We start from the raw sequence: 22,381 nt of genomic DNA, 5'->3' as shown, positions 1-22,381 counted from the left end.
GCTCGACACACTCGATGAAATTAACAGTAGTCGCAGTTTGGGCAAACCGCCGCGGCTACTAACCTTCTCTTCCTTCCTCTCTCTCTCTCCCTCTATTCCCCATTCAGTAATGACGAGGAGCAAATCGTGAGAGACTTAGTCGCGGCGATTGTGTTTCACGTGGGTGTGCATTGTTTGCGAGCTGGATTCGACGTTGGTTTGACGTTAACAATCGAATTCCACGATCGATTAACGCTTTTCGTGCACGCGTGTACACGAGTCGTTCCTCGAACGAACGTGGTGAACGGGGTGAACGGTGAATCACTTTTGAAAAGCGAGAGGTTGCTTCCGAGGAGTCGAAGTCGAACGGGCAGAGACAGATTTCTGTCTCGAAATGTGTGGACAATGAAACGGGATGGAATTGGAAAGGGTTGGTGTCTCGCAAGCGCGAGATTGGTTAAATTAATCGCGTCTCGTTGAAAGTTGCAAAGTTGTGTGGGTTTCGTTCTCATTAACGGTTAATTCGAAAATTCGTCGATGGTATTATCCACGAGTGATTCGATTTCAAGTTTCGTCGTTAGCTCGATAAAATTATATATCGCGATGAGAATAATAAAATTTACGAGGAGGGCATTCGACGAGTATTAAACGTATCGCGTTTCATGATTCACGGACGATTACGAATCCTATAAAATGTTTCCAACGTTTCTGATATTAGTAGTGTATAATAACACTGACTTACTATTGACATACCGCGTTTATTGATATATCGTCCGCAAATCCGATTGCTGGATTTAATTACAATCCTATTGGATGTGATCTATCTGAATTGCGGTTAAACCTCTTGCTCGAGCGATATCAAAATAAATTAATGAACAATGGAAGCTATCTAAAATACTAATCGAAGCGATACGATTTTTTCTTTTTTCTTCTTTTTCTTTTTCTTTTTTTTTTTTTTTAATAGGAAAAAATAACTCCCACGATTCTTCACGATCGATAAATTCCATTAAAAATCAATCAAAATTCTACGGAGAATCTTTATATACACCAGTAATATCATTTTAAGTAACATTCTTCCAGAAATAAATCCGTATCTATTACGTAATTTACCTTAAAATTCGATTAAAATTAGGAAAACTTTGAGCCGCTACAACAACGAAAATAATGATATCCGTTCAACGAATAAATCATTAGAAGCGCGGAATTTTGCTCTTTAAAACATTTTTTGATTTATTCCGATACGACTTTTAGTTGCCGAGATATCGTCGTATAAAGAAAAGAGTAATTTTTAATCGTTTATTTTAAATCTGATTAATTATATTAATTAGGAAATCTTTGGACCGTTATAATTCCGAAGATAACGACATTCGATTATCGAATGAACGATCATTAGAAGCGCGGAATTTTTCTCTTTAAAACACTTTTTGATTTATTCCGATACGACTTTTAGTTGCCGAGATATCGTCGTGTAAAGAAAAGAGTAATTTTTAACCGTTTACTATTTTCCTCCTTGTCTTTTATCCGGATCTCTCGCTCGCATTTTGTCTCGCTCGCACTTTATCTCGCTGACCTATCACAAATTCTTGGAAAAACAATTCTTGGAAGGATGTAGTAGATTTCCAAGAAGAAATGTAGGTCAGTAAATCGTGGAACCATTCGTTATTTCAGCATTGTGTTAAGCGCTATGGAAACTTGGATTCCTCGTATCTCGGCAACCGATTGAGATATAGAAACGGATCAAAAAAGGAAATCAACGACGATTTTCTTTATCTTCTAAACGGATTTTGATTAAATTTGACGATTAAATTTCTCGTTCTTCTTTACAAAGAAGTGTGATCGAATTATATTTGTGATTTTTTTAAAAATTTATTTACAGAGATTTTAATCGATGAGAAGTTATAATAATCATGTCAAAATTAATAATAAATATTTTAATGCTATTGATTCGATAGTACTTGTTACAGAATGTCAATTAATATTTCTTTCGAAGGAAGTGATTTAATGATAACGTATCATATGGATAAAGTATGAAAGATCTGTGAAGTTATTTTTACATATTTTCAGGTACGAAGGTTTCTTAATCTCACTACCACGCTTAAAATAATAAAATTAATTAATTTTAATAAAGAAACGATCTTTTCACAAATGTCCAATTATATTCGTTCTCGAATTATGACGACTAAATGAAATATACGAACCATTTGAATAATAGATAGACAGATGTTACGTAATTTTGCTATCGAGTATATATGAATATTTGAGAATTTCAGCTTCTATGAATAATTAAATAACTTATGAATATCTTAATTTTGCTACTAACCAAAAAATAAATTAGTTTTCCTTCCTTTTTTTTTTTTTAAAAAATTACTGTTCTTTTCTACTTTTTATCTTTACTTATTGATACGAAATAATGTCGAATATTTTTGACGTATCGATAATTAGATTCAGCAGATATTACAAATTACTATCGTATAGAAAGATAGATAACACGACGCGTTAAAATTACGATCCAAAGAGACGTTATTTCTACTTTGCACTCGTTTCTTTTTTTTGTTTTTTCTTCCTTTTTACGACAATTGTTAAAGTTAAAAAACAAATGCGTATCGTCTCTCTCCCATCTTTTGTATTTGTGCGTTTGGGGGAAAAAGAAAGAAATAATACGACTTCATAGAAATTATTGAAAAGAAGGATTTAAATCGAATCGTAAAATCGTGTTTCATCGATAAAATAAAAATATTACTGGACGTACAATAACAACGATCGTTTAGTTGTCCCTCCCGCCCCCTCTCCCCCCTCGAATTCGAAACGTTAATAGTTAACGTCATTTCTACGCATTAATGACAATCATTGTTCTAACGTAACCTGCTATTTTCATATTCAATAACCGTATAACAGGATGCCGAATCGAAACGATCCCTGTGGATCAATGAAACTCATAACGAAATATTGTTCGCATAAACGTGGCTACGAACGTGATTTCGCACGGTATATCGTAACCAATGAATTTTACACGGGGATTGGGCCACGCTCTTTCCGGTTTATACAGTTAAACACCGTTTAAGATATACACACTCGATATACATGCGCGTATCCGTTCGATGGATCGAGAGCGTGATCGACATCGTTTTAAAACACACAGTCATTTTAAAGTGCCGCTACGATTCTCTTCCATCCCCCCTCCCTTCGACCATTTTTCGATCGATATTCCAAAAGGAGATAAAGGAAAAAAAAGTTTCGACGAATAACAAATCGATTCGTATCATCCTCCGGCTCGTTTTGCCCTCGCGCCAATCGCGATTTCCTTCTTTTTGCTTCGATCTGTCATCAGATCTCGTCGTGAAAAAAAGTATAACACTGTCGGTTTGGCCGACGTTTCGACCGCTGTCGATTCTTCGAAACGAAAAAAAAAAAAAAAANAAAAAAGAAAAAAAAAGAATGAAAAAAAAAAAAACAAGAAACAAGAAAAAGCGCAGAAACTAGAGTTTCGTCTCCAGCCTACGTGTACGACGCGTAATCCGCAAGCTTACCAGTCCCTGCAACGTGTCCCAATTTCCCGCTTCACAGATTCGTACTCGCAAGTTTCCCGGACAACGAGCCGTCAGAATCCCTCGGCTGGCTCCGATTGTCCCCGACAAAAGAACAACGCGGCGTAATGAAAGAACGCAGCCTTGTTTCCTCGACGGGAGAGAGAGAGAGAGAGAGAGAGGGGAGGGGTTTCCATCGAGGATGCTCGCCGCATCCCTTGCTCGGTCCACGGCATATTCAAGTAGAATTAAACGAGGAATCGAGGGCCACCGCGGGTCGCCAGAAGATTTCTTCGTCGAGGCGACAAAGAATTTCCTTTTCCACTCGCTGTTCTCTGCCCTACATTCGACGAAAGAGGAGAGATCCCGCGCTCGCGTGTCAATGAATATAATAAAGGGCTGGTTATGATAATCAACCAGGCTGGTAACGATGAAATATCGTAATTGACCTAGTTTCTCCTCTTTTTTTTTTTTTTTTTTTTTTTTTTTTTGAGGGAAGTAGTGAGCGCTCTTTGGAATTTTTGAAATTTCGTGTCCCCCATCAATTAACGATATGGACGATATTTGATCGGTCCCCTTCTCTTCAAGAAAGATACGTTTTTGGAATTTTCGAAAATTGATCCAATTTGTAAGAAAAGTAGTTTGTATCGTAGTTTTTGAAATATTTTTGAAATTTCGAGTCCCAATATGGACGTTAACGATGATTTGATCGGTCCCCTTTTCTTCAAGAAGGATACGTTTTTGGAATTTTCGAAACTTGAATGATTGATCCAATTTGCAAGAAAAGTAGTTTGTATCGAATTTTTTGAAATATTTTTGAAATTTCGAGTTTATCGTGTCCTCAATTAAGGAGAGCGAGACGAAAATGACGATTAATGAATGGTGGCGAAAATAATCGACTCGATTGGTACGATTAAAAAATTATATCTCGGGAGTTAATTCGTAGCTCTCATCGTAGAAATGATTCGCAGGGTGGTCCAAGTGTAGTCGAGCAACAAATTCATTTCATTTGTAATTGAAGTCAAAGACGAAACTTCAAAATCATCCCCAATGTGATTAATAATAAGCACGAATAATTAAGTTTCATTTTGATTAAATTTCAAAACAACTTGATTTTATATTTAACGTTTAATCAACTCCCAGATTTTCCGTGCAACTACTGCATGCTAAACTCGACTAAACTCCCTCTTCGTTTCCACGACGACTCTCATCGTGTCACGCGCGTGTCCCCAACCCAACTTCATCCACTTCACGCGCACATCCGAAATTCGAATTTCATCTAAAATTCGAACCACGCTTCGTTCTTCTTCCACACAAATCCTAAACGCCTCTTCGCTTGATCCACGAATAATAACGAAACAAAGATTCGATCGATTCAACGAAAATGATCATCGACAAAATTATGTACAACGATTTGGGGAGAAATTTAGAGAGAAATTTGGGGAGAAAGTGAAGTGGATAGGTAATATTTTATGGAAGCGCAAAAAGTCTGATTTTTCTCACTTTCAGGAAGAAAGTGTTCCAGTCTCGTTGCGGATTCCACGGATTCTCCGCATTATTTAGGAACACCGACAAACACAACAGCTTGTTGTCGTACGAATTCAACAATTCAACATTTTCCAAGGTATCCCAACTATGCCCCCATTCCTTCCTCGCTGCTCTTTTCACCGAAATCCCACTCTTTCGTCCATCGACCGCCATTCATAACTTCCGGCCAGAATTCGTGCGGCAACCATTCGTTTCGAGAAATAGTTCCCCTCATAAACGCGAAACGCGTTTTCCATTCCGAAATAGAAAAATATTCCTGGAATCTAGTTACCACCGTACTTCGGGGGAAATTACGTTGCAAAGATTTTTTCCAAACACCATTTCCTCGTCCCCGCGAAAAAGTTTTTCGTTTCACGCTTGTTTCACCGACAATAATGGCAATAAAAGGAGAAGAAACGTAAAAAAAATCCCTGATGGAATAAACGAAATAAAAGTAGTTACAACGCACTCAAGTTTCAAACAACACGATTCGAGTGCAAGCGTTTCAGCAAAACTAACAATCAACGCTGCGAACTTAATGATCGCGTTATACTCGTCGATGCGCAAAGGATGTTCAAAGGATCGCCTTATTGGCCAAGTTTCCTTTCGAATGATCGAGTGACGAGTCGAAGGAGGGAATGAAAGTTACGTCGTATCGCTTGCAATCGAATCGATCGATTTCGATTTTCGATACACGAAGATGAATTTTCTTACGCGAATCAATCGAACGATCGAAGTAATTTTTGGAAGTTCGAGGATACTGTTATATGTTCGATCACAAGAGATAATAGAGTAAGTTCTATGTGGAACACCGATAGTTGCAGAAACTCTGATGGACGAGAGCGAGCAATGGACGTGTTTGCGGACAAAATTGGGGCGGCGATCGATTGTAAAATTTTTCTCCTTAAATTATCGATATCGTACGATTTCTCGCGTACGAGTAAATCTTGGACGAAAGAATTTCTTTGCCCTTTAACTTTATTTGAGCGAAAGTTGTTTGCGCGTATCGATCAGGATAATATATACGCGTGTTCGAAGTTAAAGCGAATGGATATGTTTCTCGGTTATCGATTAATTATTACGGAGCATTAATAAATTTCACAGGATTTATTCGTCAAATAAAAATTAATTACCACATAATCGAGTCGAATCGCGTCGAAACAAATTATACGAATTACCGCGCGATAACGATGAATAACGAATTTGTTATCACGAGTACCGTGCATTTAATAATCCGATCGTTCCACTTTCAAAAGATCCTACTTAAATACGAAACAAAATCCTCGATCAACCGAATTGTAATTCCAAAATTATATTTTTCTTATTTCAATCCATTATGGTAAATTTACAAAATAGATAAATTTGTCATCACGATGCATTTAACAATCATTTCACTTTTCAAAGATCTCTACCTAAATACGAAACAAAATCTTCGATTAACCGAATTGTAATTTCAAAGTTATATTTTTCTTATTTCTCTCCGATATTTAATCTTTGCGTCGTTATGGTAAATTTACAAAATAGATAAATTTGTCATCACGATGCATTTAACAATCATTTCACTTTTCAAAGATCTCTACCTAAATACGAAACAAAATCTTCGATTCGATCAATCGAATTGTAATTCCAAAATTATGTTTTTCTTATTTCTTTCCGATATTCAATCTCTGCGCCGTTATGGTAAATTTACAAAATAGATAAATTTGTCATCACGATGCATTTAACAATCATTTCACTTTTCAAAGATCTCTACTTAAATACGAAACAAAATCCTCGATCAACAGAATTACATTTTTCTTAAGTCTCACATTCTCTCCAACATCCAATCTCTGCGTTATCGTTATGATAAATTTATCATTAAAAACGTACGAAATAAAATTCTGTATCGCCATTAATTATCTCCAAGATCACATTTTTTCGATCTCTCATACGTTTACGAAATAAATAAATTTGTCCCCACGATGCGTTTAACAATCATTTCACTTTCCAAAGATCCCTACCTAAATACGAAGCAAAATCCTCGATCGAATTGTATCTAAAATTTTTCTTGTTTCTTTCCAACATTCCATCTCTACGTCGTTATGATAAATTTATCCTCACAAACGCACGAAACAAAATTCTATAAATTTGCGCAATAAATAAATTTGTCATCACGATGCGTTTAACAATCATTTCAAAGATTTCCAAAGATGCCTTTGGCACACGAAGCAAAATCCCACGCCTCGAAAATCACATTTTTCCCAAACCGCGATAATTTCTCCGCTCCTTTTCAACGTCCAACCTTGTATTCCGTTTGCGCCGCGAGTCCAACTCGACTCGCATGGCGTTCACAAGGCCTAGACCGGCGGAATTAGGCTGGAGGGGAGGGGGAATGATTTCCATAGGGATGACTTCCATACGTATCCATCAAGCCGCCACTCCGGCGCAACCTTTGTGCCTCGATGCTCGTGCACGGTTTCCGGCGCAGGCTGCTCGCGTCACAGAATTCCTCCACAGAGCACTAATGTGTTTATGCATTTGGCCAACCCATGGGCCAGTGCTCGACACGGGTGTATGCGCCTTGTGATTCGTGTAAATGTCAGAATTCTAAATGTAAGTTGATGGATGATCGTAATGGGCGGGCACGAAAGGGAGAGAGGCCAAGTGTCTTACTTCCAGTTAATCCTTCAGATCTTTCTATTTCCTTTTTCTTTCTCTCTCTCTCTCTCTCTCTCTCCTTTGAGAGGCCATATGTTGCGCGTGTTGTTACGAGATCGAATATAGGACGATTCGTTATCTTGCTTTAATTTTTAGAAAAATAGATTTTGACAGACAGAGTCGAAATTTAAAAGATATTCTTTAGGAAATAAGTATTAATCTATTTTATATCCGAGAAATAGAAACATGTACCAAGTTGAAATTTGTAAAATTTACCATAAGGAAAGGAGAACGTAGTTGAGTATCGTGTTACATTCCGATAATTTCTTTCTTTCGATCTGCTTGTCTTCCAAAATTATAACAATGAATGATTAATTATCATTTACCCCGGTAAGAAATTATATAAATGTGAAAAAAAAAAAAAAAAAAGAAAAGAAAGAAAATATCCACATATCTCTTTCATATCGGGACTTGCACGTACGATTTTCAGTTGCGAAGCGAGGTGTAGCGTAGCGAGTAAAAAAAAAAAAAAAAGCGAGCTGATAAATGAGAGACACGTCTCATTTGCGGTGGAAATCAGGCTTTCACGTTTCCACGTAACATTTTTCAAGGAAGAAGGTCGTAAACACGTTGGAAACACTCGTTCCTTCCCTCGGTCGTGGCCATTAGCCACGGCGCGGTTGACGGGGGAGAGAGGGGGGGGGAGGCCGACTCTGCGGCCACGATGGAACAGGGGTTGCGCTTATCGAACGCGAGGGGTGCATCGCCGCCCGATTTAAGGCAAACGTTGCGTGCAAAAGCGCGTTTCGGATCGGCGACGTGGTAATCGAATCATCGTGCCTTGTTCCACCCGCCTTTCTGCTTAACCCTGACGTCACCACCACAACGTTTCGATGTCCTTCTTCAACGTCCACCCTATAGTCCACCCTATGTTAAACCAGAACCGCGCCCGTTTACCCAGAACTTGCGTATGGAAAATGAGTACATTTTGCTTCCTGTTTTATCATTATATCGAGATTTAAATCGCTCATTAATTGAATATAAGAACGGATTGCAAATTAAAATTATGAATAAATAATATATGATTATAGAATTAGAGATTTATATTGAGCGGAATTTGTATCCATTTTGCTTCCTCTGTTCTATACTTTACGCGTATACTCGAAATTAAATCGCGCAATTGGAATAGAAGAGCGCAAATTGAAATTGTGAATGAAGCACAATTATAGAATTACATGTTTAATTGATATCGTGGAACTTGATATCGCGTCTTGAAAATAATTTCATTATTCTATTATTTATATACGCGTGAATACATTGAAATTAAATGTGGTGTTATCAAAGATCAAAATAGAATTACAGAATTATAAATTTATACACCGTGTTTCTTTCTTTGGAATTCTCCGCTTCGTTTTTTATATATACGCGCGCATGAAATTAAATCGTGTTGCAAAATAGAAGTAGAATTATATATTTATAATATTTGTCAAAAATTTAAAATAAATTTATGGAGAATATAAATAGTAATAGAATAGAGTAAAACGCATGATCGATCGTTTCGTAGAATAATCAATAAACATTTTAATTTTTACCATGGATGGAAAATTATTTAAAGTAGAATTGATTATTAAACATTTTTTTTTCTTTGCTTTTTATCCTATAAAGCAATCCTATAATACATTGAATCACCAAAAGAAACTTAAATAATAATAAAAAAATCCTGTAAAATAAAATAAATAATTGGGATATCGAGTGCTTGTGCCGCTCAAATATTCCCTGATCCCCTAAAAGGACAAAGCGGAATCATCATACGCTACCCTTGTTTAAGGGATATAACCAGACCGCAACCCATTCGGAAGTTACAATTAGTCGAAATCAAGAGACGCCATTGTTACCCCTGTTCCCAGAACACACAGCATAATTTCCGGTTATTTCACTACAAACGGACTCGTGTAAATCGTCTAATTGTATACGATCATTGGCGCATAACTAAATTAAACGAAGATCTTTGATACTACGAACACAAACAGCTACTTCACGATTATCTCGATAAAATTAGCGTCACAGGAATTCAATTTTTCGTCGAGTTTAATCTCGATACAAGAGAATATTTCCCTAATCGTAAAAAGAAGGTTAAAGTATGATCCCTGGTGAATCGATATTATCGTGGTTCGATTTAAGATCTCGAAAACGAGGTGTCTATGCGTCAGTAAAAATGGAAAAAATGGTACGAGAATTGGAAATACTCGAGAGAAGACGATTGCGTGATCGGGAGTCGCGTCGTTTCGATAAATTTTTTGATTTATTCTTCGAGAGAGAGAGAGAGAAACATCCTTTTTTAACGCCATAATGAAAGAATACCAATACAAATTCCTGCCGATGACAACCTCTATTCCTCGAGATACATCCCTCTTTCTCTCCTTTCCTTATTTCGATTGGATCGTTGTTATTTGTTACTCGTTTTCTTTGCTTCTCGCGTGAAAACGACACAAAAGTCAGAGAGAGAAAGAGAAAAAGCTAGTCGAAAATGATAGAATTTATGTCGAGTATTAACGATGGAACAAACGATTAACAATTATTAGAGCAGCGTAAAAAGTAGGGATATATCTAAGATCACTGTGCGAAAGAAGATACGATTAGAACGAAAGAGGATAGAAGATCATTTATGGAACGGTGTCTGGTTTTCAGACACTTTGCAGAGTATTTCCAGCGCAGGTGGATCATGGAAACGGTGCAAGGCAAAGTCGAATTAATCGAGCGTGTGCCAGCTCAAGTGCACACGTTACACCATTTGTCAACAGTTCCATCGCAGGCCACAATAGGCAGATAATTCCCAAGTATAAAATTAATTACGCCGTTGTACCAGCTCCCGACGTCCCTTTTCTCTGCTAACCTCCGGATTCCATTGTAATTATTTCCCAATGGATCCGGCCACCTCAACGTCGCCACGGATTAATATTGCATTAGCGTTATCGATTTCAAAGGCTGGCCTCGCATACGCGCAGGGAATTTATCTTCCGCGATTTTCGGCCGAGTGTGATTCAATTACACCCCGGTTTCGTATATAATTTCTATACAACCGCCATTAAACGAATAATGAGAAAGCGAGACGCGCGTCGAATTTTCGAACGAAATCGATCTAATCCGCATTGGCCAAAAGTGTTTCTGTTCAGACTTGTTCATGCAGGCTGTTCATGTTTGTGCAGGCTGTTCATCATCTTTCAAGGTGCATACATTAGATTGATAAGTTGGAATAATTTTGGAATAAACGACAATCGATCAACTCTGTTTAACCTGTATTTTAGCATATTTTCATTGTCTTCTTCCTTTTAACAAGTTCTTTTTTGTATCGGTTTAACTTTCTTGAGAAGCGAATTTAGAATAATATTCCTGTACGAGTTTGAATCACAGTGCTCAGGTTGGAGCTTATCGAAATATTAGGTCAGCTTTCGGACAAGATTCTATCGATGAGAGGATCGTTCGACGATGGTTTCAAAAAAGGTCTGGAAAATATGAAAATAATATAATATTAAACGGAGATAAATCGAAAGACAATCTGGAAGTAGAATTGGACGTATCTCGAATGACAGTTTTCAATGGGTAAAGTTAAAAAATTGGAAAGGAAGATGAAGATGAAAAAAAGAATTATAACCTTTGGTGAGAAATGGATACACGATCTGAACAATAATAATGAAAATTATGGTTAAAAAAATATTACTGCACAATGGTATTAAAGGGAATAATTAATTATTCTCAGCAGCATCCTACTGCCAAGAAATTAACCAACATTTAATCAATAAATATAAACTTATTCTTCCACGTGACAACGCTCGACTATATACATCACAAACCACCATACTCACCAATTACATTTCACCAAACGAGATTATCACTCGTTTCGCCATTTACAATTCTTTTAAAAAATAAAATATTCGAGAAGCTGTAAGAATCGTTCGAAGAATCTCTTCACCATAAAGTTTCATAAAAATGAAATATAGATTGGAATCTCGTTGAGAAAGGATCATTAGAAAAGCCAAAAGATTAATAATTTCACGTGGCACGATCCAATAATATTTCTGATGAAATATTATTGCTCGTTGGAAGAATATAATTCGCTGACAACAATGCGATCGTTAAAAAGTTGGCTGGAAACGAAATAACACGTAAAGATTTTACGCGAACGCGTTTAATTAAATTCGCTGGCCACAACAGGTTTCTGTTCTGAAATATTCCGAATGAATGCTCATCCACGAAAATATTAATTATCTCGGGACAAATTTTTCCCGAGACAAAGTGTAAGATCCCAGTTCTCGTCAATACCCTCCCCTCCCCATCATCCACCATGGTTAATTCCTCGCGCGTCTTTCGCGACATCCGTTCGAGATTAGCCTGTCCCCGAAGCGCGATGTGCACAACAATCCGAATTGGCTCTTAAACCAAAGGACTAAGCCTCGGCCAAAGCGAAACTCATAGGATAATCCTCGAGAGTCCGAGTCAATTAAGTCGAGGCGGAGACCGTGTCGGCGCGCGGATAGCTTTCCCCCGAATCCTCCAGATTCCACCAGCGTATCGAAATTATAGCGAATATCCTTTCCACCTTGTTTATCTACTTTCTTACTTCTCCCTCCTCGCTGCTCCTCCTCTTTGGAGAAAAGTGCGCGGAATCACAAACCGGGCATTCCGAGATACCCGGCCGGTAATTTGATCCTGGAACGAGATACAAGCGATACGAGCTTTAATGGATCTAAGAAGAAAGAATCCAACGGGCCAGTTTATGCCAGGTATAAAATGAACGGGGGATGAAATATGGGAAAACTATCCTCCAGAGATGTTGGAGGGATTGCTTCCTCCCCCATGATCTCGGGGAATCGCTAAGAATTCATCGATAACTCGTATCCGTTGGTCGAGATCACGATACCTTTGCCATTCTTCTACTCTCCTATGGGGGAACGGGTGGATTCTAAATGATTGTTTCTTTTTATTTTCTTCTTTTTATTTATTTATTTTTTTTTTTTGTTTTATTTTTCCATCGAATGATAGGAAGTACTTATCTCGACTTTTATCGAAAATTCTTGAAACAATTCTTGTATGTTTGGTATCGAGAAATCGTAATCGAAGTACTACGTGGGAAGGATAATCGTGCGCAGGATAAATCGGCGAATTCTCGAGATAATATCGTGGCAAGCGAAAAGAAAAATTAAGGGTAAATTTAAGGATAAATTCTCCAGTTCTAAATGATCGTTCTTTTTTTATTTTATTTTTCGAATGATAGGAAGATCGTACTTATCTCGACTTTTATCGAAAATTCTCGAAACAATTCTTGTATATTCAGTATCGAGGTTTCGGGAATCGAGGTACATGGGAATTGCATGCAGGATGAATCGGCGAATATCTCGTAATTCTCGAGATAATATCGTGGCAAGTAAGTTCCCTCGAAAAGAAAAATTAAGGGTAAATTTAAGGATAAATTCTCCAGTTCTAAATGATCGTTCCTTTTTTATTTTATTTTTCCAACGAGATAATATCGTAGCAATAAGTTCCCTTGAAAAAAAAAAAATTAAGAATAAATTTAAGAATAAATTCTCCAGTTCTAAATAGTTCTAAATGATTGCGTTTCCCTTCTTTTCTTTTATTTTTATTTTTCCATCTAAGGATACGAAGATCGTATTTCTATTTCTCGATTTTTATCGATTTTTTTCTTGAAACGATTCTTGTATGTTCGGCATCGTAGTCGAAGTACTACGTTGGAAGGATTATCGCGCGCAGGATGAATCGGCGAATATCTCGTAATTCTCGAACTCTCGATTCATTTTCTCGAGATAATATCGCGAAGCGCAGCGAGCCAGTTCCCTCGAAAAGAAAAATTAAGGATAAATTTAAGGATAAATTCTCCAGTGGAGGAAATTAAAAACATGGGGATCCTAAATTACAGCGCTCGCGCGCCGGGATCGATGCAATCTCGACTCTGCTTATCTTGCAATATTATCATCCTTTGTAACAACCTTGTGCAACATATTTCTTCATATACAAGGAAAAGCTTATAGTGTTTACAACGATAGAGAATGAGGAACGATAAGTCTCACTGTAAAAACAGAAGTTATTCGCGTTATCGCGGGGCAAAATTATAGGGGCAAGAATGTTAATTATTGGTGTAGAACGAATGGCCAACAACTCGATGAAAATTTCGTAATAATTTCATGGCCCGCCGTTAATTTCCATTTAAGATGTTAACGGAAGATATTTAGTAAATCGTTGATTAAGTAATTTACATAAGCCGAAAGATAACGCGAGGGAAAATAAATAGGGACTAACTTGGACTAAGTTTTCCCCAGAAGTTAATTATCGTTATTCGCTCCCCGTGAAATTTTTATTAAATATTTTTAAATTTTCGATGGAATAGAATTTTTTTTTTTTCTCCTTCTACTAAACAAACGCTTGGAATAATAAAATCGATTACAATTTATTTCAGTCATGTAGAAGAGGAATAATATTTCATCGGCGACTATTTACCTTGCCAAAACATATATTTTTATTAAATTTTACTCCGGTTTATATTTTTATTCCACGATCACGATACTCTGTACTCGATATATGTTGATTCTCCACTTATCATTTCGCTTATATTTTCTCATCAAATAATTCGATTCACCCGAAATTTAATTTTAAATATTTGCACGAATCTGTAATGTTCTACCCTTCGAGAAGAAAGCGTAGAGAGAGAGAGAGAGAGAGAAAGAATAATTGAACGATGCAAATCACAATCTGATCTCGTAAATTCCCTTCGTAAATTTTCGACCGTAGACAGATAATTCGATTTTAATTTAACCATCGATCCACATCCTCGATTAACGCGATCGTTGTTGGATGATCTCTGTCGAGGATAAACTCATTCGAGATCTTGAAATCCATTAATTCTCATAGCAATTACATAGTCCATTGTGGATTTCTTGGATCTCGTGATGAAATAAAAAATTTAAAAAGTAACAAGCAACGCGATCGATAAAATACCAATTTAATTTTGATTAATATTATTATTATTATTGATCATATTTACATTTATATCTTTCTATTGTTATTAATTTCGTTGATTAATTTTTATCGATAAACCGGCTGAAATTTTCATTACTTTTCAACTTTTATTTTTCCAAACAAAAAAAATATATATATATATCATTGTATTTACTCATGTTCGTACGATAAAAGTAAAGATTGATTCAATAACCGCACAATAACACCGCAGAGATTGATTGGCAACGAAATAAAAGAATCGAGCAGAAGAGATAGCAGGGATTAATTGATTTCCTGGACTATCGATCTTTATCTTTCTTTACAAATAAAAAAACCCACATTTATATTATTCCGCCTGCCGATATTTTCACACGCAAAAGACAAATCGATAAAATTAAATTAAAACTTCGCTTTCGTTTCCAAAACAAAAAAAAAAAAAAAAAAAAAAAAACCATCCCTTACACGATCTCTCGAGCCAAAACCTCGACAAATATCTCCCCCTGTATCCTCTCCTTGTATATACACGCGCGAAAGAGGACAAGCGGAATCGATTCGCAAGAACGAATCCGCGATATTGAAAGCGTGGAATAGATAGCTGCGGACAGAAAAGAGGGGAGGAGGGAAAGATTGAACGCGAAGTCCAAGAATTGAAGTTCCGCGGGGAGGAAATATCTCTCTCTCTCTCTCTGTCTGTGGCGCAGAAAGGAGAGAAAATGGCGGAGAATGGAAGGTGAATCATCCCTTATTTTTCGCGCGCGCCGATTCGAAGAGTCCGTCGTTTGTCTTCGGCGCGGATGCCGACAACTCGTCGAAGATGTCGCCGCGTCTTATCGAGGGCCGGCTGCGAATGGCGGCAAGGAAGGCTCTTTGCCGCGACTTTTCTGATTGATGATGGCGTTTTAATGGCGCCGCTTCCACCACCCTTGTACGATCATCTGTTATGCGGATGCACGCCGATAGATTCCACCGCCTGATTTTGAATAATAGGATGGAACCGTCTAAACTGGCTGCGATCCATCTTTGACAACTTGGAAACTACGACGGCTTCAATGGCGCATCAAAAGTTGCTCGAGGAGGAGATAGCTTAACGAGGTTAGATATTTTTATAATATTCGAATTTGATGGTTGGAAAATTGCTTTTTCGTTTCAATTCCATCTGTCTTAATTTATATATATTATATATATATATATTTAATAGCGACGCGTGAAAAATTGTGGAGATAGTTTAATGAGATTAAGTATTTTAACATGTTCGAGTTTGAATTGGTAGAAATGAGTTGTTTCAATTTTTCAATTCTAGTTGTTTTCATCTACATAGTCAGAATTTATGGAGGCGATTTAACGAGGATATTTTTATAAGCTCGTCATTTGATCATACTTAGTCTTTCAAATGAATTGCAAGGCTCGCATGGTCTCGCATGGAATTTTTTTCAAAGCATAGAGAACATTTTCATTTCGATTTAATATCTTCCCATATCAATTTCTCTCTAGCTTCTTTCATTTCTTTAATTTCAATATATAAAAACATGGGCGAACAACGGTGTCTCGTACCTCCCTTCTATCTATCATTCTGAAAAAACGAATGCATATTCGAAAAAAAGAAAAAAGGAAAAAATGTGGATATGGATCGAGTCCAAAAGTGGAAGAACGGGTAAGCGGTGGCCGGTGGAAAATAATGCGGTGCGCAACAATTTCAAAAGGTTGGGCGAGCACCGCCATCAAAAGTCAAGCAAAACTCGCGTGAACAAACACGTGGTGAACGAAGCTCGCCGATATTCCCTGCCTCATTCGCGTGGATAAAATGGAATAAAATTGACGGCATCCCCTATGTAATTCGCCAGTTACATAGAGATTGTTAATAGTTCTCTCCCGCCGAACTTTTTCCGTCGCCAGATGCGAAATCCAGTTGCATAGGGAACCCTCTTCCTTGCTCTCTTTCGCCGGGACTTGGACAAATTATTCCGTTAATGCAGTGTTTTATAGGCATCGTATGAAAAGCTTTACGTGAAAAATAGGTAATCGATGGCAGGCCGGCTTAGCTTCGGATACGCTCGGCCTCTCCTCGGATTGATTTTTCAATTAAAACGGCTTCCACCGAAAATCCATCGCGCCTCTTAATGATTCTTTTTTTTTTTTCCTTTCTCCCTTTTTTCGTAAGCACGCTCGATAGTCGAGCTCGTTTTTTCTTTTCTTTTCTTTTTTTTTTTAAATCCTTGCACTGTTCGATATCGCGTACAAATGTTTTGATAATGAAAATGAAAAAAAGAATGTAACGATATGCATCGACTTAATAATCCGATAACCGCGTGTTAAAATTTTCAACGCTGCTGAATAAAAATATATTCCACCATAGGATAAGATGCATTGGAAAAAAGTTGTTAAATATTAACTTATATATAAAAGAAATATTTTAACAAACGGTTAAATCGATTAAATTAACCAACTCTATTAAAAAGAATATTCTTAAAGATCGTGTGGATCTACTCTAATTGATCATCCATCGTGAGCATCGTCCGCTTGGAAAATCGCGATATTTCACGAGGCATTGAACACGTGAAAATCCTATAATTCTCCACGCAACATACCATCACGGTACAAACTGCAAAACGGTCTCGCATTGGATCGCGCTAATATTGCCTACAACAATTCCTTGCTCGCGTTGAAACGCATCCTGTCATGTCTGGGCGAGGAGGAGCTTTCGTGATTCCAGACAGTTTGGAATTTCTCGAATTGCATCACGTACAAAGCACACGGAGATGCTTCACGCCAAACGAAAATCGGCCGATATCCATCCATTGCTTCGTCCAACTAATGTAAACATTTTGAAACAATCTACAAACGTTACATTTATCGAACGATAAACAAATCCACTCTCTCGATTCGATTTAACTGCGTGAGCTTGATTAAAATTCGTGTCGAATGAAAAAAAAAAAAAAAAAAAANAAAAACGATTCTTTGAAAATAATAAATTTCACTTGTAGAATAAGGTGTTTAAATTCCGCCGTTAATTAATTTCACACGTGAAAATATTTGTTTCGTTTAAAACGTTTTCTTGTTCGATATATATACATTCCATCGACGAACGATTTCAACTAAATACCGATCGTTAAGAGGGGATGGAGTTTTCACTGTGCCGTGTCATGAATTATTCAACCGATATGCGAATTTTAAAGAGTATGTGTTAAAACGCGTATACCGAATTCTTGATTCATTGCCACGATTGTTATACGAGCCGAACATTTTTCACAACAACTATTAATAATTCGTAAAATAAACAGAATTTCCATCGTGTGCGTTTCCCCGCACAAGCGAAGGGAAATTTTGTATCGGAGAGAGAGAAATCTCATCTCGTTCGATTGACACACTTTTTTTCTTTTTTTAAATCTCATCTTCGATCCATAAAACATTTATGAAACCGGGTTCACAAATTCATTTACAATTTCGAGCACGATTTCGAAACGATCCATCCCATAAATTTCTCACGGCATCTCTAAAATAATAAATAATACTTCGAGACACACCGACGTTGTTCCACGCAGCGCAAAACAATATACCGAATATTACGTCATTTTAAATACCGTACGTTTTCATTAATTTCGCCAAAACGTTCAATTTGTTGCGCAACAATATTTTATATATAACAATTTATGTCGTAGCTGTCGCACAGGTGCGCGTGACACGCGTATATAACATTATTATTTACACGCATAATCACCATTCAAATTATCGAATCGAGTCACCTTTGTCCCCTAATTCGCATCCTTCCGAAAGAAATTAAAATTAGAAATTAAAATTGGAATTTTCAAGCAGAGCCCACTCCGTCCCGATCTTGCGTATAATCGTATCTAAGCATCGAAAGAAACATCGAAGAACAAGAAGATTAACGCGAGAAGCGCGTTATCCAATTACGCGTGAGGGGATGCAAGCAGTTGGCAGTTGCTGGATACGATACGACGAACAACCAGGTTTATTTTTTCTCTCTCTCTTTCCTCCGTCACTCTCGAGTCCAACTTTTCGCGAGAGACAGAGATAGGGGAAATAAATTCCGCGAGTTTGGCTTTAATTTATCGCGGTGCTACAGAGCACGGGAATTTCCACGGGATTTTCGACCGATCTTACCGAGTTTCCACCGAGAGAGGGGGAGGGGAGGGGGGGATTTTACACGAGCGGATGACGGTATTATCTTTCGGCTTGGCGTTAATTTAAAATTACCGGGCAGAGAGAGCATTGAGACCACGACGCGAAATAACGAGCGGGCCGGTAATTTGGGGATCGTTAATAGGAAGCTTCGTTAATTTACCGTTTCATTTACTCCCCACCCCCACGTTTAATTATAATTACCGCTTTATTTATTATTCCGTCACGGTTTGTCCTTGCTACTTCGTAATTGCCCCCCTCCCCCCTCCCTCTTTCTCCTTTTCCCAGGCCAGGCTTATCCGTTCGATTCGTTGCGATGGCTTATCCATCGATCGATGGATAAATGGTTGCAGATGTTTCGATGCTTCGGGTAATTTAACTTTAGGATAGGAGATAAGAACGTTGGGTTGAGGTTGAATGGTTAAGGGAGCCCATTTGGAAAAAGAAATTTCCCTACCACGGAAATTTTATTTTGGAAAAATTTCCAAGAACATTATTTCATCAATTCTTCTTCCATTTCAATCTTCCATAAACTTAAGCAGTAAACTTTGATCTTTCTAGAATTCGGTTTTTTATTAACTTTGAATTATTAGATTTATGTATATTTTTTAGTTAAATATGATATATATAATATTTTAAAAATACTCTTTTTAAATTCACGATTGTAGCATGATTGTAATATATTTATTATAAATTACTGAATTATCGAAATTACTGGTGAAAAGCATTAACGAGATTAAACTCTCAAGACCATCTCTCTCTATATATATATATATATAACTTGGTAGATGACGCGAAAACGGGAAGATATACCGTTATTATCGAAAGAGTGGAGACTATTTTATAAAGTGTTTCGTCCATGCCGGTTCTCTTAATCACGGTGCATTAAGCACTTCATTAAATCGAGGCAACCGAAGTAGAACATACTCCAAAAGGAAAAAAAAAAAAAAAAAAAAGAGAAAAAAAAAAAGAAAAAATTCGCTTTCACGAATTGAAGTAAGATGGGAGGACCGTCGTTTAATTTCCTTTCAGAAAGTCATACGGAACGAAAGCTTCGCGGTTCATTTCATTCTTTAATCAGACATCTTCTCCTGGTTCAACTTCAATTTGCAAGAAGCCATTATTCCATCTCCTTTCTTTTGTTCGCGGTAAATCGCGTAAATTGCAGATGGGATGTATCATAGTCGCAAATCAACGAAACTTTCGAAATTTCGAAAGGGGATAAAATTTCAAAAATTATTAGAACAAATATTATTAGAACGATGAAAAATTCATCGGTATAAATTTTAATTACAAACTCGAGCGAAACAAACAGGGCGCCCGTACGATTCCGTAAGTAAAACTTAACGTCTCTACTTAGCGAAACGGCCAAAAACTTTTCCCCGCGTATCGCGTTGCACGCAGGCGGCAAGCACGCGACGAATAATCTTTTCCAAGTATTTCATCTCCAACAAGTACGAACAATATCTCACTCGACTCGCTCTTCCATCGAATGCGATAACGCGAAACGAAAGTTAATTCAAAAATCGACCATCTTCTTCTTCTTCTTCTTCTTTTTCGAAAGAGAGAGAGAGAGAGAGAAAGGATTTCAACTACCTCTTTTAAAAAACGCGTCTTTAAAAAAAACGAAGGGAAGCACGATTGCTAGAAAAAAAGAAAGTAGAAAGGAGTAGAAAGGAATTATCACATGGAGAAATGTACTCACTCGGATCCTTGACGGCGGTGATAACGAGGCGGAAGCCGTTCGAGAGGGTGCCCCACGAGTCGGTGACGTATTTCAGTGTCACGAAGTTCGTGCGCGTATAAATCGCGCCCACGGTCTGCTTCGTGTTCTGGCAGGACAGGTCTGCCTGGAAAACAAAAGAAACGCCGCTCGTTCAATGTGCGACAGTAGTCTTCTTACGGGTATACACGTACACGCGGAGGAAGAGGAACAACCTCGTTCCCGTTTCCACGGTTGTTAGAACGCTATTGGACAAGTGCACGGACGAGCGCACGGGACCACGTGACAAACCGACTCGAAGCTGTCGCGTTCGAACGACATCGTGCCGCTGTAAACCGTAGACAATCGCGAGATTAACGCGACTCGAGGCGAGCAATTGTTCTCGTTCCTTTGGACACGTGCACGTGTCGCTTTTTCTCTACGTCTACGTGTCGCTTGCGTAGAAAACAGGGAAGGGATTGGTAATCGCTCGTCGTATCGAAGGATGCGCACGACACGGATTTGTACTTTTGTCACTCGATCAGATTGTTCAATCATTGAACAGGGCGGAAGATTTTAATCTGCTTTAAAGGTATTTGAAAGTAAATTTCGAAACGAAATTTTTTAAATTTCCATCGCGTACACCACTCTAATCCGTCGAGGCAGAATTTCTTAAAGATCAGCACGCTTAAACCGAAGCTGTATAAGTAAGAGGATAAGTAGCTAGTAGTTCCTTGGCTAATGTAACTCGACTTTCGTGATTCGAAGTTCCGGTTCATTACCGGCCAACACGAAGTGTAAGCAAACTTTTAAGTTCGAAACCAACTTCAAATTGCGTGGATGTTATATATATATATATATATATATATATATATATATATATATATATATATGTAGAGGAAACGTGAACAGTTTTATTATAGTTTCTGCGACTGGCTAACTCTTTTCGACTCTCTTCGTTACAAATTTATCACTCGTAATGATACGTTGTATACAGATAGGAATAACGAAAGGAATCGCACTCATCGGAAATAACACTCATCGCCATCTACCGTCCTAGCCTTGATATATCCGTAACGCGCATTACGCGTAACATTTGTGCAATATTCGATCAACAAATATAGCGCATACCTATTACTATATTTACCCAAAAAATAAAACCTCGTTTAACCGTTAAAATATCGAGAGCTCTGCCCGAGAAAATATTGAATAAATTACCAGATAAAGAGAAAATCTATCGAGCAACGGGATCTTTCGATAATAAAAAAAACTCTGATAATATTTTATTTCACCGAGTTTCGTCGTAATCGATTCGTATCGATTAAGGATGATTTATAACGAAAACGCGTTTGGAAATTCAGCCGATTGGAAAAAGGATATCGCGGGCTGGCGATACAGCCGCAATTAATCCGTTGAACAATCACGGTTGTTCGATCCGAACAGCGGAGAGAAAGGCAATCCTCACGGGATCGCGAAGCGCTCTGGCGGTTGCACGAAACGACCCACCCCCCGAGTTAATTAATTAACCGGACGAAGAATTATCCTGGCACGGTGATCTCATTTGTTTGCCTCGAGACATAATCCGTCCAACACTTGTTGCGTCTTACGATTTAACGAGGAAACCCGGAAACAGCCGGTGCCCGGAACCGAAGAGAGGAGGGAGGGAAGAGAAAAAAAGAATGAGAGAAAGAGAGAGAGAGAGAGAGAGTTTGGGGAAAATATAGTTAACCCTTTCGTTACTGAGAACAAGTCTAGTGGCTAAGTTTCCGTATTGAAACGGTTGTTTGAGCCTCGTAGCACCACGTTGTTGGAGAGTTTCTTCTCGCGAAAAGAAACGTAGGTGTTTTACTCTTGTTGTTGTTGTTGT

At 37.8% G+C, this 22,381-nt stretch overlaps 1 protein-coding gene across 1 annotated transcript in view; it reads right to left on the bottom strand.

Moving 5' to 3' along the window:
* Positions 1–22,381, bottom strand: part of LOC122715930 — a 188,745-nt gene that overhangs the window by 25,497 nt on the left and 140,867 nt on the right. The window contains exon 3 of the mRNA XM_043938527.1: positions 20,518–20,662. Coding sequence (XP_043794462.1) covers positions 20,518–20,662 — 145 coding nt within the window. The remainder of the gene's footprint in view (positions 1–20,517; positions 20,663–22,381) is intronic.

Source organism: Apis laboriosa, unplaced genomic scaffold, assembly GCF_014066325.1.
Source record: "Apis laboriosa isolate Shangri-la unplaced genomic scaffold, ASM1406632v1 scaffold40_cov151, whole genome shotgun sequence".
NCBI classification, from domain to species: domain Eukaryota; kingdom Metazoa; phylum Arthropoda; class Insecta; order Hymenoptera; family Apidae; genus Apis; species Apis laboriosa.
The sequence above is the reverse complement of the archived record's forward strand: the minus strand, read 5'-3'. Positions and strand labels throughout refer to the sequence as shown.